We start from the raw sequence: 17,527 nt of genomic DNA, 5'->3' as shown, positions 1-17,527 counted from the left end.
AGTATCTCATCAAGTGGAAGAACTTACCCACTGAAGATTCCACATTGGAGGACAAGAATTTATACAGAAGCATCAAGAACTATTCAAGCGTTGAGGACAACACTTTTTGAAGGAGAGGGGCATGTTAGGTCCCTATACTACTAGTGTAACCCCTTATTGTTATTAGTACAATCCCTTTATTATATTGTTGTGCCCATGTAGTCCCCATATTGTTATTATTGTGCCCCATAGAAGCCCACTATTATTATTATTATTGTGCCCTTGCATTATTATTGTTGTGTCGACTCTGATTATATTATGACCCCTTAGACTCCTATATATAGAAAGGAGGTCTTGTCATTTGTATCATCTAAGAATTGTTCATTTGTGTAATGTAAAGGAGGTTGCCTCTCGAAGAGGCTTATTTCTAAGACGTTTATCTATCTTTTCTATCTTTTTGTGAGCTAGTTTCATAACATCATACCCAGGGCTCTTGTATCCTTAGGGGCATCATTTATGGTAGAAACCATTTTGTGCCAATAAGGTGAGCGAAGAACATTGAATGGTACCCGACATGCATAGAGAAACCTGTAAAATTTTGAATCCACATCATTCCTACACCCTTCATCAAGGAAATATGATATGCTTCTACGCCTTAAACCTTGTGACCCCGTGCCTCCATATCCACTGCCTTGGGAGGACACTGAAGGAGTTATTTGTGCATGTGATTGTGAGCTTGGTTCAAAGAAACCCTTTGATTTTTTAGATTTGTATTGGGCTTCCTCCTCTTCCCTTGCGTATTTGGCTCTATCTGCTGCTGACACACCTGAACAAGTTTTGATTCCTATTTGTTTATCTCCATCCCAAGGCATTTTCCCGCGGAGGTGCTTTCTGGCACGGGTGTATGAACCTGTGTAATTATTGTTGCAATGGGGGCAATGAAATTTAGTGGTTCCACCCCTTTCCCTGCTTCAGGCCTATTAACATATTTCCACATTGGAGTTTGGTCTTGTTTAGTTTTTTGAGCTGACTCATGTTCACTCTCCTCCAGCTCCTCCTCACCGAGGTTTTCATCAAATCCACTATGACCCCCTTCTTCATTTTCAACCCTCCTTTTTCTACTCTCCAACACCATAATAACCAAAAAAGGAACCAAGAAGAAGAAAATGCCAAGAAATATAACCATGATTGAATTTACAAAAAAGTGGAATGAGAATGGGAGTGGGAGAAATTTATTTATTTATTTATTTAGTAATGATTCATGAATTTAAAAAAAAATTGCTAGAATAGAGCCTACCTCTTTGGCCTCCAATCTCCCCTCCTTGCTTTCTCTTGCTTGTTGCTCCTTGCTCCTTGGCACTTGCTCTCTCCTTGCACCCTGCTTCTTGCTCTCACTCTCACTTGCTCTCTCTTGCCCTTCACTCTCTCTTGCTCCTCACCCTCTCTTACTCCTCTTGCTCTCACTCTCACTCTCTTCTAAAATAATGAAATTGATTGGAGGGAGGGTTTATTTATATTCCCTCCCTCCCTCCCTTTCTTCCCTTCCCTCTCTTTTTTCCCCCAAAACCGGCGACGTTTTATATTTCTCTGGCGGCTTTTCTTTTTTGTCGCTCACCAGCCGGGAGCGGTCAGGAGCGATCGCTCCCCGACCGCTCCCGGCCAATAAAAAACGCTCTCGGAGCAACGAGAGCGATCGCTTCCTACTTCGCTTCGGCAATAGGCAGGGAGCGAAATTTTTTTCCCGGGAGTGCGCTCCCGACTCGATCCCGAGTCGCTCCCGCCCGGAGCACAGATTGGGAGTGGGATCGAGCGGACGCTCCCCCGCAACACTGACCTGTGTAATTATTGTTGTAATGGGGGCAATGAAATTTAGTGGTTCCACCCCCTTTCCCTGCTTCAGGCCTATTGACATATTTCCACAATGGAGTTTGATCTGGTTTAGTTTTTGGAGTTGACTCGTGTTCGCTCTCGTCCAGCTCCTCCTCACCGGGGTTTTCATCAAATCCACTATGACCCCCTTCTTCATCCCCTTTTTCATTTTCAACCTTCCTTTTTCTACTCTCCAACACCATAATAAACAAAAAAGGAACCAAGAAGAAGAAAATGCCAAGAAATATAACCATGATGTTTGAATTTGCAAAAAAATGGAATGGGAATGGGAACGGGAGAAAAAAATTATTTATTTATTTAGTAATGATTCATGAACATTAAAAAAAATTGCTAGAATAGAGCCTACCTCTTTGGCCTCCAATTTCCCCTCCTTGCTTTCTCTTGCTCCTTGCTACTTGCTCCTTGGCACTTGCTCCCTCCTTGCACCTTGCTCCTTGCTCTCTCTCTCTCACATGCTCTCTCTTACCCCTCACTCTCTCTTGCTCCTCACCCTCTCTTACTCCTCTTGCTTTCACTCTCACTCTCACTCACTTTCTTCTAAAATAATGAAATTGATTGGAGGGAGGGTTTATTTATATTCCCTCCCTCCCTCCCTTCCCTCCCTTTTTGCCCCCAAAACCGGCGACGTTTTATATTTTTTCAGCCTTTTTTTCCTCGCGTGATTTTTTTTCGTCGCTCACCGGTCGGGAGTGTTTTTTATATCCTGGGAGTGGTCGGGAGCGATCGCTTCCCAACTGCTCGCGAGCTATAAAAAACGCTCCCGGAGTGACGGGAGCAATCGCTCCCTACTTCGCTCCAGCAATAGGCAGGGAGCGGAAATTTTTTCCCAGGAGCGCGCTCCCGACCCGCTCCCGAGTCACTCCCACTCGGAGTGCGGATTGGGAGCGGGATCAGGGGGGGCGTTCCCCTGCAACACTGACCTGTGTAATTATTGTTGCAATGGGGGCCATGAAATTTAGTGGCTCCACCCCCCTTTCCCTGCTTCAGGCCTATTAACATATTTCCACAATGGAGTTTGGTCTTGTTTAGTTTTTTTAGCTGACTCATGTTCACTCTCCTTTAGCGCCTCCTCATCGAGGTTTTCATCAAATCCACTATGATCCCCTTTTTTCATTTTCAACTCTCATTTTTCTTCTCTCCAACACCATAATAACCAAAAAAGGAACAAATAAGAAGAAAATGCCAAGAAATATAACCATGATGTTTAAATCTGCAAAAAAATGGAATGGGGGAAAAAATTTATTTATTTATGTAGTAATGATTCATGAACATTAAACTTTTTTGCTAGAATAGAGCTTACCTCTTTGGCCTCCAATCTCCCCTCCTTGCTTTCACTTGCTCCTTGCTCCTTGGCATTTGCTCTCTCCTTGCACCTTGCTCCTTGCTCTCACTCTCACTTGCTCTCTCTTGCCCCTAACTCTCTCTTGCTCCTCACCCTCTCTTACTCTCCTCTTGCTCTCACTCTCAATGTCTTCTAAAATAATGAAATTGATTGGAGGGAGGGTTTATTTATATTCCCTTCCCTCATTTTTTTCCCTCAAAACCAACGATGTTATATATTTTTCCGGTTTTTTTTCCTTGCAAGATTTTTTTTTTTGGTCGCTCATTGGCTGGGAGCGTTTTTTATAACCCGAGAGTGATCGGGAGCGATTGCTCCCCGACTGCTCCCGGGCTATAAAAAACGCTCTTGGAGCGACGGGAGCGATCGCTCCCTACTTCGCTCCGGCAATAGGCAGGGAGCGGAATATATATATATCCGCGCTCAGGGCGGGAGTGACTCAGGAGTGATTTCGGTAGTGTGCTCCCGATATATATATATATTTTCAGGAGTGATTCGGTAGTGTGCTCCCGATATATATATATATATATATATATATTTTCGGGAGTGATTTCGGTAGTGCGTTCCCGGTCCGCTCCTGAGTCGCTCCCGCCCTGAGCGTGGATTGGGAGCGAGATCAAGGGGGGGGGGGGGCGCTCCCCCGCAACACTGACCTATGTAATTATTGTTGCAATGGGGGCAATGAAATTTAGTTGTTCCATTCCCTTTCCCTGCTTTAGGCCTATTAACATATTTCCACAATGGAGTTTGGTCTTGTTTAGTTTTTTGAGCTGACTCATGTTCACTCTCCTCCAGCTCCTCACCGGGGTTTCATCAAATTCACTATGACCCCTTTCTTCATCCCCTTCTTCATTTTCAACCCTCATTTTTCTACTCTCCAACACCATAATAACCAAAAAAGGAACAAAGAAGAAGAAAATGCCAAGAAATATAACCATGATGTTTGAATTTGCAAAAAAAATGGAATGGGAATGGGAGAAATTTTATTTATTTATTTATTTAGTAATGATTCATGAACATTAAAAAGAAATTTCTAGAATAGAGCTTAACTCTTTGGCCTCCAATCTCCCCTCCTTGCTTTCTCTTGCTCCTTGCTCCTTGGCACTTGCTCTCTGCTTGCACCTTGCTCCTTGCTCTCACTCTCACTTGCTCTCTCTTGCCCCTCACTCTCTCTTGCTCCTCACCGTCTCTTACTCTCCTATTGCTTTCACTCTCACTCTCTTCTAAAATAATGAAATTGATTGGAGGGAGGGTTTATTTATATTCCCTCCCTTCCCTCCCTTTTTCCCCCAAAACCAGTGACAATCTATATTTTTCCAGCCACTTCTTTTTCCTTGCGCGATTTTTTTCGTCGCTCACCGGCTGGGAGCATTTTAATAGCCTGAGAGTGGTCGGGAGCGATCACTCCCCGATCGCTCTCGGAGCAACAGGAGCGGAATTTTTTTTCCAGGAGCACGCTCCCGAGTCGTTCCCGCCCAGAGCGCTGATTGGGAGCGGGATCGGGGGGGGGGGCGCTCCCCCGCAACATTGTTTATGGACAAATTGTCAAGGCCGACCAGCAAGCAAAACATGCATTCAAACCCCCAACTCATCCTCAATGTTGCATATAAAAGGAGACCTCAAGTTATTTTCATCATCATCTCATCTTAGATCTCTCTCTCTCTCCTCTTGTGATTGGGTACGCATTTCTGGGCATTCTTCTCTCTCACATGTGCGAAGGAAAGGAGGACAGATTTCTGTTGACTCCGTTAAGATTTCTCTGCTGAACTATTGAAGAATATAAGAAGAATTGATCAAGGGTTTCCCCACATTGGGGTTCATCCTTGGTTGGTGCCACATCTTGTGTCCTCTTGTCTTGGCTTGTCTTCTACTATTTATGTTTATGTTCTATCTACATTTTACTATCATGTTGATGTGATTGCTAAACTCGATATTGATATTGGGCTAATAAAGAAATTGAAGTAAAATTGCCCTTAAGCATAGAACATACCATTGTTACTTAAAATTAATATGGTATCAGATCTGAGGTGAAGACAAAGCCCAAGCAAGATTGAAAGAGCAATCACCAAAGGCAGTTGGACAAGAAAAAAAGGCTCAATGGGTTCCTCATCCCACTTCCCGGCTGAAGACAAACTCCGTGAAAAATCTGATTATCATGGATGGAAGATGTCTCTTGATTTAAGCTTAGAAGAACAAGAAGTGTTGGATTATGTGAAGGGTAAAATCCTTGAGCCTCCTTCAAATGCACCGGCTGCTGTGAAGTCCAAGTACAATAGGGTTGAAGTCAAAGCAAAGAAGATTATCAGAGATTCCATTGACAAGCGTTTGGTGGCCTACATCTCCGATTTGAAGACCTTCAAGGAGATCTACGACAGGTTGATCAACATGTTCAAGGTTAGTGATTCTAATCAAATTTTATTTCTCAAAAATAATTTGAAGGATATTAAGAAGGGCAAGGACGAGGATATTCAATCCTACTTGTAAAGGATTATTGAGATCAAGAATGATATACTTTTGATTGGAGAGGTCATTCCTGACAGGGAGCTTACTATCACTACCCTTGGAGGACTCCCACTCGAGTGGTATATATTTAGAACCACTATTCTCAATAATGATCGAATTCCAGGGTTTGAAGAATTGATGTCGAGATGCATTCAAGAAGAAACAAGAATGGTGGAGCAAGAAATTCCTTCTAATAGAAGCAACCCCACTGCATTCTCCGCTCATGCCAAAAGGAAAAATAATGCAGGGTCTGAAGGTCATTTCAATGGAAAGCCTGGATCTAAGGGAAGGAAGGGCAGGTGATTTGTTTGCAATAAGTTTGGCCACTATGCAAGGGAGTGTCCAAATAGAAGGGACACATCACATGATGATGATCACAATCATTCCAGGGGCAACTTCAACAACAATGATCAAAGGAATGGCAAGGGAAAAAGGAATACGGGAGATCAAGGAAATGGTCGACCCTCCAAGAAAGCAAGGAACTCCAGGCATGAAGAATCAAATGTTATTAACAATAAGCAAAAGGAGTACTATCTTATATTGGCCCTCTCCACTACCTCTCCACCTAACACTTTGGGGAATTGGCTGATTGATAGTGGTGTCTCAAGGCACTTCACCAGATACAACGAAGCTCTCCCTAATCTGATAGAGAAGGAGACAAACTTGGAGATTATCCTTGGAGATGATGCCACCTATCCCGTGAAGGGAGTAGGGAATGTTACCCTTCAATTGAATCAAGGTAACACTATTCATTTACAAGAAGTACTATATGTACATGATCTCAAGAAGAACCTGGTGTCCATTTCGACAAGGGAAGACAAAGGATACAAGGTGGCATTCATCAATGGACAGGTACATGTTTGGAAAATAAATTTTAAAGATGCTTTTACTCTTGGTTTCAGGGTTGACACTTTGTATCAAGTTGGAGGAAGTCCATTGGGAGCTATGTCTCATGACACATCTCTACAATCTGAACTATAGCACCGAAGGTTTGCCCATCTTCATTATAAGGTTCTACCCGATGTGAGACAGATGGTGACAGGTATGCCCGTGTTCAAAGTAGAGCATAAAGGTGTATGTCCAGGATGTGCTGAAGGAAAACTTACAAGGGGACCATTCCCCGCAAGTAATAGCAAGATCACATATACATTGCAATTGATCCACTCCGACATATCTGGTATGATGCCCGTAAACTCTTTGGGAGGATACTTATATTATCTCACCTTTACAGATGATTATTCTCGCAAGACCTGGATCTATTTCTTGAAAAAGAAGGATGAAGTGTTCACTTGGTTCTGTCACTTCAAAGCCTTGATCGAAAACCAATCTGAGAAGAAAATCAAGATATTGAGGACTAATAATGGGACTGAGTACGAATCCAATGAATTCCATGATTATTGCAGAGAAGCTGGCATTAAGAGGGAGACTACAACACCATACACTCCCAAGCAGAATGGTGTAGCTGAAAGGAAGAATCATACTATTGTAGAAGTTGTTCATGCCATGCTTCATGATCAAGGGATTCCAAATTTCCTATGGGCTAAAGCTGCAAATACTGCCGTGTATGTTCAAAACCCATGCCCTCATCAAGCATTGGACTCCAAGACTCTCGAAGAAGTGTTCACTAGTAAGAAACCCGATGTCTCTCATTTTAGAATTTTTGGAAGTCCCGTATATTTTCATGTGCCGAAAGAGAAAAGAAGCAAATTGGGTGCATCAGGGAAGAAAGGAATCTTTGTGGGTTATAGTGAAAATTCTAAGGGTTATAGAATTTATGTGGCTGGTCAAAGGGAAGTTGAGATAAGTCATGATGTCACCTTCGACGAAGATATGGCCCTTAGAAAGATCAACAACCTTCCTATCCCAAGGAAGGACAAAGAAGCTGACACCGGAAAACAGGGTGCAAAAGAAGATGAAACGATGCCGAATGTTGATGAACCTATGGATCCTATTGATCCTCCTCCTCAAGGGCCCTCCTCCTCCAAGAGGAAACCCTCATGGCTTAGGGAGACTCTCGAAGATGCCGAGAGACATATTGCACCAAGGGGGATTTTCCGTGAAAGAAAGACGCTGAACAGGTATCAAGGATACTTGACTTTCATGAGCACTATCATTCAAAATGAGCCTTCATCATTCGAAGAAGTTGTGAAGCAACGAGTATGGAAGGATGCTATGAATGAAGAATACGAGTCAATTATGAAGAATGATGTCTGGGATGTGGTTCCTAGACCCCAGGACAAATCGGTTGTCACCTCTAAGTGGCTCTACAAAATCAAGCATGGAGCTGATGGAAGTGTAGAAAAGTTCAAGGCTTGCTTTGTTGCTCGAGGCTTCTCTCAAAAGGAGGTGTAGATTACGATGAGATATTTGCACCCGTTGCCCGATACACCACCATTCGCTCGATCACCATCCTTGCTGCCTCGCAAGGATGGAACCTACATCAGATGGATGTCAACACTGCTTTCTTGCACGGTTCGATCAAAGAGGAAGTCTATGTGGAACAACCTGAGGGCTTTGAGGTTCATGACCGGGAATCTCATGTATGAAGGTTGAAGAAAACTCTATGGTTTGAAGCAAGCACCCCAGGTTTGGTATGAGAGGATTGATAGCTATCTGATGAAGCTGAGATTCACTAGAAGTGAAACTGATCTGAACCTTTACTTTAAAGTTGAAAATGGTAAACCTCTCATACTGGTACTTTATGTGGACGACCTCTTTCTGACAGGTGCAGACCCTCTCATTCACAAATGTAAGAGGGAGTTGGCTTCTGAATTTGAGATGAAGGACCTAGGACTGATGCACTACTTCCTAGGGTTGGAGGTTTGGCAAAAGCCAGGAGAAATTTTCCTATCTCAAGGAAAATATGTTGTGAAGATATTGGAAAGATTTGGGATGGTGGACTGCAAGCCTGTGACTACCCCGATGGAACTTAACTTTAAGAAGTTATGTGGTAGTGTTGCTGGACTTGAATTGGGAAATGCTTCTAAGTATCGTCAACTCATAGGAGCACTGATGTTCTTGGTGAACTCTCGTCCCGACATATGTTTTGCAGTTAACACGTTGAACCTCATCATATACATTGCATTGGTGCCAAGAATCTTCTGAGATATCTTCGGTGTACAATCACTCATGAATTGAGATACACTGTCGGAGATGTGAGGCGGCATGGTTATTCTGATGCTGATTGGGCTGGTAGTGTGATGGATCGCAAGAGCACTTCTAGATGTTGTTTTTCTTTGGGTTCTGCTTTGAAATCTGGGATGAGCAGGAATCAGAAATCGATTGCTTTGAGCACCGCCGAGGCCAAATACATAGCTGCTAGTATGGCCTTGTATGACATTGTCTGGTTGAGGAAGCTCTTCAGTGCACTGTTTGGACATGTGTTGGATACCACCGTGATCTTGTGTGACAACCAGAGTGGGATCCGATTATCAGAGAATCCCGTGTTTCATGATCGCTCTAAGCATATAGATATCAAGTACCACTTTATTCGGGATATGGTACAACGAGGAGCAATAAGGCTCCATCACATTGGGATTGATGCACAAGTCGCTAATATTCTGTCAAAGCCCTTGGGGAAGGTCAAGTTCTTGGCCTTCCGAGAACGACTTGGAGTCGTGGAGGGACCCTCTTGTGAGGGTCCTGTATGATATGGACATTGAGCTCTGGGAGCTCTGGGGGGCTTGGGGTACTTCTTGGAGCGATGAGCAACCATAGGGTGAGTGGTTCAGCGTTCCCCTAGTGGTTTGCTGTGTACAGGGTGAGTGGTTCAACCTTCCCCTGTGATACCCCATGGCGACATGTAGGAAGGATGAGTGGTTCATCCTTCTCCTACTGAGACATCCTAACTATGCAGTCTGGGACTCATGGGAAGTACCTCTCATTTGGCCAATGAGTAGGGAAATGAGGATAGGGACCATAGTACTATTGATGGACGCATTGTGTACTACCGTACTCCCTATGCTAGGATGACCGATATTGATTTGGGATCAATTGGAACTGACTTCGGGTATGAGACACTCTCTTTTGATTGGAATTGACTTCGGGTCAGTAAGAGTGGTATGAGACACTCACTTTTGTCTGGGATTGACTTTGGGTCAGTAGAGAATGGTATGATACATTCTCGATCACTTCTTCTTCTTCATAGTTCAATAGAGCAGTGCATTGATGGCAGAGATAGTAACGACTGGCAGATGGATTAACAGATGGAGTTCTCCCTAGTTGAGAGGGAGTGTTAAAATTAGCAACTAGGGCCAAACTCCACATGGGTCATCTTATTTATGACAACTAATTTTTTTCTTGGATTCCTCTCTTCGAGAGGTGTAGGATTGATCTAAAGATCATTCGATTCCGACAGGTACAAATAAAGATATGAATTTATTTATATTATGGACAAATTGTCAAGGTCGACCAACAAGCAAAATAGGGATTCAAACCCCCAACTCATCCTCAACGTTGCATATAAAAGGAGACCTCAAGTTTCATCATCATCTCATCTCACGTCTCTCTCTCCTCTTGTGATTGTGTACGCATTTCTGGGTATTCTTCTCTCTCGCACGTGCGAAGGAAAGCAAGACAAATTTCTGTTGACTGTGTTGACCGAGCTGCAGGGAGGCTATTTGACTGCGTTGACTTCAAGCGTTGACTTGTTTTGACTTTGGTTTGGGTGAGGCATCTCTGTCCTAGCAGGCCACAGGTCTGGGCACTAAAACCGAATCAATTTGACCTCTCCTTTGACCAGTGTTGACTGTACTAGGGCTAGCCACAGGGTTGACTTTTGTTGACTAGTTTTGTCTGGACCTTTTCAGACTGTTTTGGGCTGATTACACTTGCTGTTGGAGGCCGAAGTTGATTGGGTTTGACTGAGCTGAATAAAGGAAGAATTCTACCCTGTTGACTAGCGTTGACTTTTTTGGCTAGGGCTTTTTGCTGCTGCCATAAATGATCATATTTGTAAATTGTACTCTCTCTCTCTGCTGAACTATTGAAGAATATAAGAAGAATTGATCAAGGGTTTCCCCATATTGGGGTTTGTCCTTTGTTGGTGCCACATCTTGTGTCCTCTTGTCTTGGCTTGTCTTCTATTGTTTATGTTTATGTTCCATCTGCATTTTACTATCATGTTGATGTGACTGCTGAACTGGATATTGATATTGGGCTAATAAAGAAATTGAAGTAAAATTTCTCTTAAGCACAGAACATACCATTGTTACCTAAAATTAACATCTTAACTGGTAAAATAACAATTTTAAACAAACACTGATTCACCCCCCCTCTCACCATTTCCAACAAACTCTTGACAATATAACTAGCTATGTTGCAGGAATGGCTGGCTAGAGGCTGTCCTGGTACTTGAAACGACACCAAAACAACTCCAGAATGTTGTTGGTCGTACCATATGGCGTTCGTGATTCTGAAATGTAGTACAGTAAAACCGGCGGAGTTTCAAAGCCATTTTGGCAGCTAAAGGCTGTGTTTTGGGCTTTTTTTTCTTTCTTTTCTAGTCCAGTCAAATGGCTGAAGGACATGAGTCCCTTCTATGGCCCAAAAACACTAAATTAACATTTTTTTCCGAAGTTAAGTTAAACACTTAGTTACAAATTTTAATTAAAAAAAAATTACAAATAGAATTCTCTAGAAAATTGAAAAGTTAGAATTCTCTAAAAACCCTATCAGCCTCTTCTTTTCTATTAAAACACACTTCATTCACTCTCTCCTCATGCATTCTTTTGCAAGAAGGGCTTCCTACAGCAGTAGCAAGCATTTTAGTTGTATTTTGGAGTGTGGGCAACAAGAAGGGCATGGGCAACAACTTTTTTGGCAAGTGATTTTTTTCTATTTTTGCAACATTTATGGCTTCTCAAAGTTGTGTTTGTAGTTCCCCTAGGTCTACTCAAGCAACTAGGGCAAGAATACTATCCTTTGTAGAGTTATGTTATCAAAGTCAAGCACATGGTTACTGGTGGTTCAAGGGAATGGAAGTGCAATTTATGCAAAATTGATAGGACCTTCAAGGGAACTTACACAAGAGTGAAGACTCACATTTTGCATGAAGAGATAAAGGGTATTGAAGTGTGTGCACATGCCAGAAATCCAAAGATAAGGGCTAGATTCAGGAAAGAGAAAGATGACAATGAGCCAAGGATTGTTCATGAAGCAAGAAAGAGTAGGGCGCTAGTAGCAAAAGAAGAGTTATCCAAGCCATCAAATCCAGTTAAAGACAATAGATTGTTGAAAATGCTTGACAATCAAGGGAGAGAGAGGCTAACTCAAGAGTGGCATGGGCCATCTTTGCTTGTGGCATCCCTTTTAATGTAGTTCGATCCCCATATTGCTACGATTTGGTGACAGCGATTAACACAACCCCTCAAGGTTACGAGGGGCCAAACTATGAAAAACTTAAAACAATTTTGGTCAAGGAGAGTCAAGTTCTTTATTGAAACCAATTCATAACTCATGGGGTAGCATAGGGCTTTCCATTACCTCAGATGGCTGGACTAATACAAAGCGTAGGCCTTTGTTAATGTCATTGCATCATCAGCAAAAGGAGCCATGTTCATAAAAGCATAAGATTGTTCGATTGAGGTAAAGGATAGTAAATTCATTGCTGAAATTTTAATTGCTACTATTGAATAAGTGGGGCTAGAAAATGTAGTGCAAGTTATCATAGATAATGCCAATGTTACATGGGAACGGGAGCGACATTTTCAGAAGCTCCTGATTTGGGAGCGAATCCGAAGCGTTTTTTATATAATATATATATTTTATATATTTTTATATTTTGATACATATATGTCAACAAAAACATGTAGAATGATGAATTAGATATAAAAAACATAGATTGAACCCAGTGTTTTAAAAACCGGCCGGTCTGAACTGGTAACGGTCAAACCGGTTGGTTAGCTAGCCCATCGGGTCAAACCGGCAGAAAAACCCGGTTGACCCTCTATTTCGCCAATAAAGAGGACAAATCGGTCCTAACCGGCCGGTTTAGGATGGAAGGACGGAATTGGCCGGTTTGTGGTCAAACCAGCTGGTTTATTGCCAGGGCAACTATAAACCCCAAAAAATGTATTTTTATGAGTTTGAGCGAAATTTTGGGTTGTTTTCCTCCAAAAATAGTCCCTCCGAGAAAAACATGCCTACCCTCTCATTTCCCTGACACATCTCAACCCTAACAATGTTGGTAATGTTGAATTCTTAAATTAAAAGTGACGTTTCCTTTAATTTTCATTTTCATCCTTTTACTTAAATTTTTAACATTAACATGAAATGACTCAGGATGTTTGAGAGTGGTTTCGACCTCATTGGATTTCATATGGAGAAACTAGAATTTTAGATTTCACTCAAAATTCAGCAGACTTAATGGTTTTCAAGATTTCATGGTTTGGGGGTTTGCAATGTTTCCATTTGAGTCTATCATGCGTGAGGGTATGAGATTGGCATTTGATCAAGAGCATGAAGCCCTTTAAGAACCTTGATCGTGGTGGCATTTATTGTTGAACTTTGTTGATGTTGGTGGTGCTGATTGTTGAACTCCTCTACCATGGCCTTAACAAGAATGCATGCTTCACTCAAAGGAAAACAATTGGTTAGGCATACTAAGCTTTTTCTACCACATTATAAGGTTGAGGAGATGAACCCTTCACTCAAACCAAAATCATTGGTTGGGCATGTTAAACCTTTTCAATTTCTATCATGTTATAAGGTTGAGTAATCCAAGCCTGAAGACTTTGAGCTAGATGATGTTCATGTATCTCTTGTTGATGATGTTCATGTATTTCTAGTAGTGTTGAATCAATGATGAGTTTAATGAGTGACCATGTTGATCAGTGATTTGTAGTTTTGATGTCTATTTTTGCTACTACTACTAAAGTTGTAGAGGAGTTTTAGGAGTCCTCAAACTTGGAGGCATATTATTTATGTAGCTCATGGTGATGAGTTTGATCACGATGAGGAGTGATCATGTTGTTGATCGTTGATATGTAGACTTGTAGTAGTTCAGTGATCTCATAGCTTAGAGCATTGCTTTCAGACTCTATAGGCCATTTAGAGCCTCATTGATTATGTATTTTGTTGCGGATATGTATTGCACTCGATGCCATTTTAATATATTCACCTTTACATGGTATATAGATGAGAAAACCTTGCATATTTTGTTTCTATTGGCTTGGAATCATGGTTTTAAATCTTAAAAATATTTTTTTTCATTAAAAATTAGCTAATGTATTTTTTTCAAACTAGTTTGTTTAGACCTGATCAGTGCCGGTTCAAAACCTGGTTCATTAGGTGGACCATTTCTGTCACCGGTTCCGGTTTCTAAAACATAATTTGAACCATATAACAACAATCATCTAGAAGTTATAATCTTCATCAACCACGTCCACAAGTTAGTAACATAGTAACATACAACATATTGAGTCTCATGATTCATCAATCTTAAAGTTTCAAGCTTTCAAAATTCAATGTATAACATTTATCATCATTGATCACCAAAGTTGTACTTGTAAGCTAAGTGTAACCATTACAACAAATAATATCTAACATGAAATGAAATGTTATAAAATGAAATGAAACAACTTTCAACTTTCATGAAGCATCATATTCATAATTCATTACTAATGAGTTATAATTGCCAACTTCAAACTTAAATTGTCATATATTGTTTAAAAAAATATCATAATAAATATGAAAGAGTCAATAGTTATAAAAACTACTAGAAACTAGAAAAGACAAGTAAATCTATTATCTATTGCTTATGCTTGGGCCTCTTGCCACCACGAGAAATGTCTAATTTTTTAGTCTTGTTGGAAAATCAGGATCTTTGTCATTAATATCACCCTCTATGCATTAATATCTAGAGGTATCTTTGTCATTACCTCTGTACCTGTATAGGGATCTTTGTCATTAATATCACCCTCTAAACATTAACATAAGATAGAAAAAGCATAGCATGTCAAGTCAAGATTTTGTTTGAGTGATGCATACATTTTTAGGAGGGTCATGATAGAGGAGTTCAACAACCAATGTCACTAACATCAAGGTACATAGAGGAATTGGTGCTCTTGATTAAATACGAGTTCCATACTTTAATACATGACAAAATTCAATGGAAACATTGCTATCCTGAAAAATTGATAAGTCTACTAGATTTTGAATGAAATTTAAAATTCTACATTCTCCATATGAAATCCAATGAGGTCAGAACCACTCTCAAACATCCTGAGTCATTTCATGGTAATGTTAAAAATTTAAGTAAAATGATGAAAATGAAGATTACTTTAAGTAAAAGGAGAATGTCACTTTTACCATGAACCACATATCAATACTAGGGCCATAGGCTTGATCATTAAGCTGCCCCACTCAAAACTTATTTGTTTCTTTGAAAAAATTGCATTTGGAACATTACTGCAAATTTCTTTTTGCAAAAAAGGCTAAACGCTCTCGAAAAGGCAGGGAGCGCTCTCTCGACCCGCTCCCGAGTCGCTCCCGCCCAGAGCGCAGATTGGGAACGAGATCGAGGGGAGTGGGGGGGGTGTGCTCCCCCGCAACACTAGATAATGCACCTATTTGCAAAGCTGCAAGCTTAATTGTTGAGAGTAGATACAATCACATATTTTGGACTCCTTGAATTGTCCACAATTTGAATATGATTTTAGAAGAGACTGAAACAAAAACAAAATGAATTTTGGAGGTCACAGGGTAGGCTAGGGAGATTGTAAAATTCGTCACTTACCACCACCAATCTGAAGCATTATATTGAGAATACTCCAAATTGGAGTTTCTCAAAGTTGTTGAGATAAGGTATGCTTCAAACTTCACCACGTTGCATCGCCTTGTTGAGAGTAGATACAATCACATATTTTGGACTCCTTGAATTGTCCACAATTTGAATATGATTTTAGAAGAGATTGAAACAAAAGCAAAATGAATTATAGAGGTCATAGGGTAGGCTAGGGAGATTGTAAAATTCGTCACTAACCACCACCAATCTCAAGTGTTATATATCGAGAATACTCCAAATTGGAGTTTCTCAAAGTTGTTGAGATAAGGTGTGCCTCAAACTCATCAAGTTGCATTGCCTTGTTGAAGTTAAAAATGCATTAATGAGTATGGTGGTGGGTTCAACTTGCGCTAAGTGGAGACAGTTAGATTTGGAGAAGGGAAGTATGGTGAGGAGGGCATCGATTGATGAAAATTGGTGGAGCAAGAGTGATTAAGTCTTTTTTCGGCCAATGTTTCCATTTTCTGGGGGTTGCGTTTCAAGACATACCTGTTTCAAAAACTTCTATTTTTTTTGGAGTTCCGTGCAACTTAGATTACCAGGCTTAATGCTTTAGGAGAATGATAAGCTTACAAGTGCTTCCATCTTTTATCTAAATTGATATAAAAACCAAAATCTATGGGCCGTATAATTTTATATCTGTGAATTGCCCAAAGTACAGTCACTGTCATGCTCAGACTTGACAATTCACTCTGTGTAGTTGACTAACTGGTCTGAGGAATCACTTATTTGTATTTGTCTGCTTGATTTCTCTGAACCTATGAGTCCCTATTTTTTTGGAACATAACTTACAGTCTGGTGGTTTCGCGATTTCAGAGGAATCAAAAGATGTGGAAGAAACTAAATTTACTCCCTTTACTGGAGTTGGAAGGCGTCTGGATGGGAAACCACTAAAGTATTCAGTAGCACCATTGACAGAAACGACATCCCATCTTACAAACAATAAAACATCGGGGCCTGGTTCATCTGCAGGCACTTCACAACGCCATGCCTCAGGGAAGCTTGTATTTGGTTCGGGCACGGGACGTACTTCTACGGATGCCTCTAAGGTAATTACATATCGAATTTCACCTTACTAGAAGAGAGCGAGCTTATTTAGGTTCCTGTTGGTGCATTGATCTGATATATTGGTTTTAATGCAGGAACCTGTGAAGGAGGTCAAACAGGAGGTACCAAAGGAAGAACCCAAGTTCCAGGCATTTAGTGGCAAGAAATATTCACTAAAGGATTGAAGGGTGCAGATAACAACTTTTGTTCTTTGTGATAATGGCTGTAACCTTGTCCTAATTTCGGGGCTGCTTTGTTTTATGAAGAACTCGGATCCCTTACGGTGATTTATTTCAAATTTGCAATATTTAATTCAGTAGGATTCTTTTACATGATGGTTTCTATCTAGGTGCTTGCACACAGATTTACTAGGTATATGAAATTTAAATATCATCTTGCAGATAATTTAATCATGTTAGCTAATACTTTCTCTTGCCATTAATGTTCTTCCTTATGAAGGATCATCTGAAAATAAATAAAGAAAGATCTGTAATTTTCAATAGAAATGTCTCTCAAATTTTGCAATGATTGCATTTTAAGCTAGCATTTCACTACTGCTCTTTTTACTTCTAGTGGACATGGATTGAAGCCCTGAATGTCTTTTCATTAGAAATTAAAATGACTGAAAACACGTATAAATGTATGGATGGAATAAAATTTTACAAGTAACCATGTTGTAGAGATTGAGTTGATCCAGGTGGTTAGACTTGCATGCATGGCATATCAAAACATTATTTTTGCATATGTATGACTCTATTTGTAGTTGAATTATGTGGAGGGTGGTTGATAAAAGACTGAGTTGAACGTGACAATCTAGAGCTCAAGGGCATTGTAAAAACTCAATAATATCTATGTTGTTCGATGTTGTGTTAAAGAAACAATTAATTATTCGAATACAATAGAAATATGTTTCTATTTAGAGCTCAAGGGAGGCTCTTATGATTATTGTTGAGGTGTCAACGGTGATTTCTTTCGAAGCAAATTTT

At 40.6% G+C, this 17,527-nt stretch overlaps 1 protein-coding gene across 4 annotated transcripts in view; it reads left to right on the top strand.

Moving 5' to 3' along the window:
* The window catches only part of LOC149152256 (ubiquitin fusion degradation protein 1 B-like), a 166,138-nt gene extending 149,091 nt beyond the window's left edge, over window positions 1-17,047 (top strand). For all 4 annotated transcript variants that reach the window (XM_089446080.1, XM_089446078.1, XM_089446079.1 and 1 more), the window contains 2 exons: window positions 16,311-16,543; window positions 16,637-17,047. In XM_089446080.1, the coding sequence (XP_089302206.1) occupies window positions 16,311-16,543; window positions 16,637-16,726 (323 nt within the window). In that variant the 3' untranslated portion in view covers window positions 16,727-17,047. The remainder of the gene's footprint in view (window positions 1-16,310; window positions 16,544-16,636) is intronic.
* Window positions 17,048-17,527: the final 480 nt, after the last annotated feature.

The sequence above is a fragment of the Pinus tabuliformis genome, chromosome 9, assembly GCF_031772625.1.
Source record: "Pinus tabuliformis cultivar Carrire ecotype Pingquan chromosome 9, CPIR1, whole genome shotgun sequence".
NCBI lineage: Eukaryota > Viridiplantae > Streptophyta > Pinopsida > Pinales > Pinaceae > Pinus > Pinus tabuliformis.
This window is presented reverse-complemented; position numbering and strand designations above follow the sequence as displayed.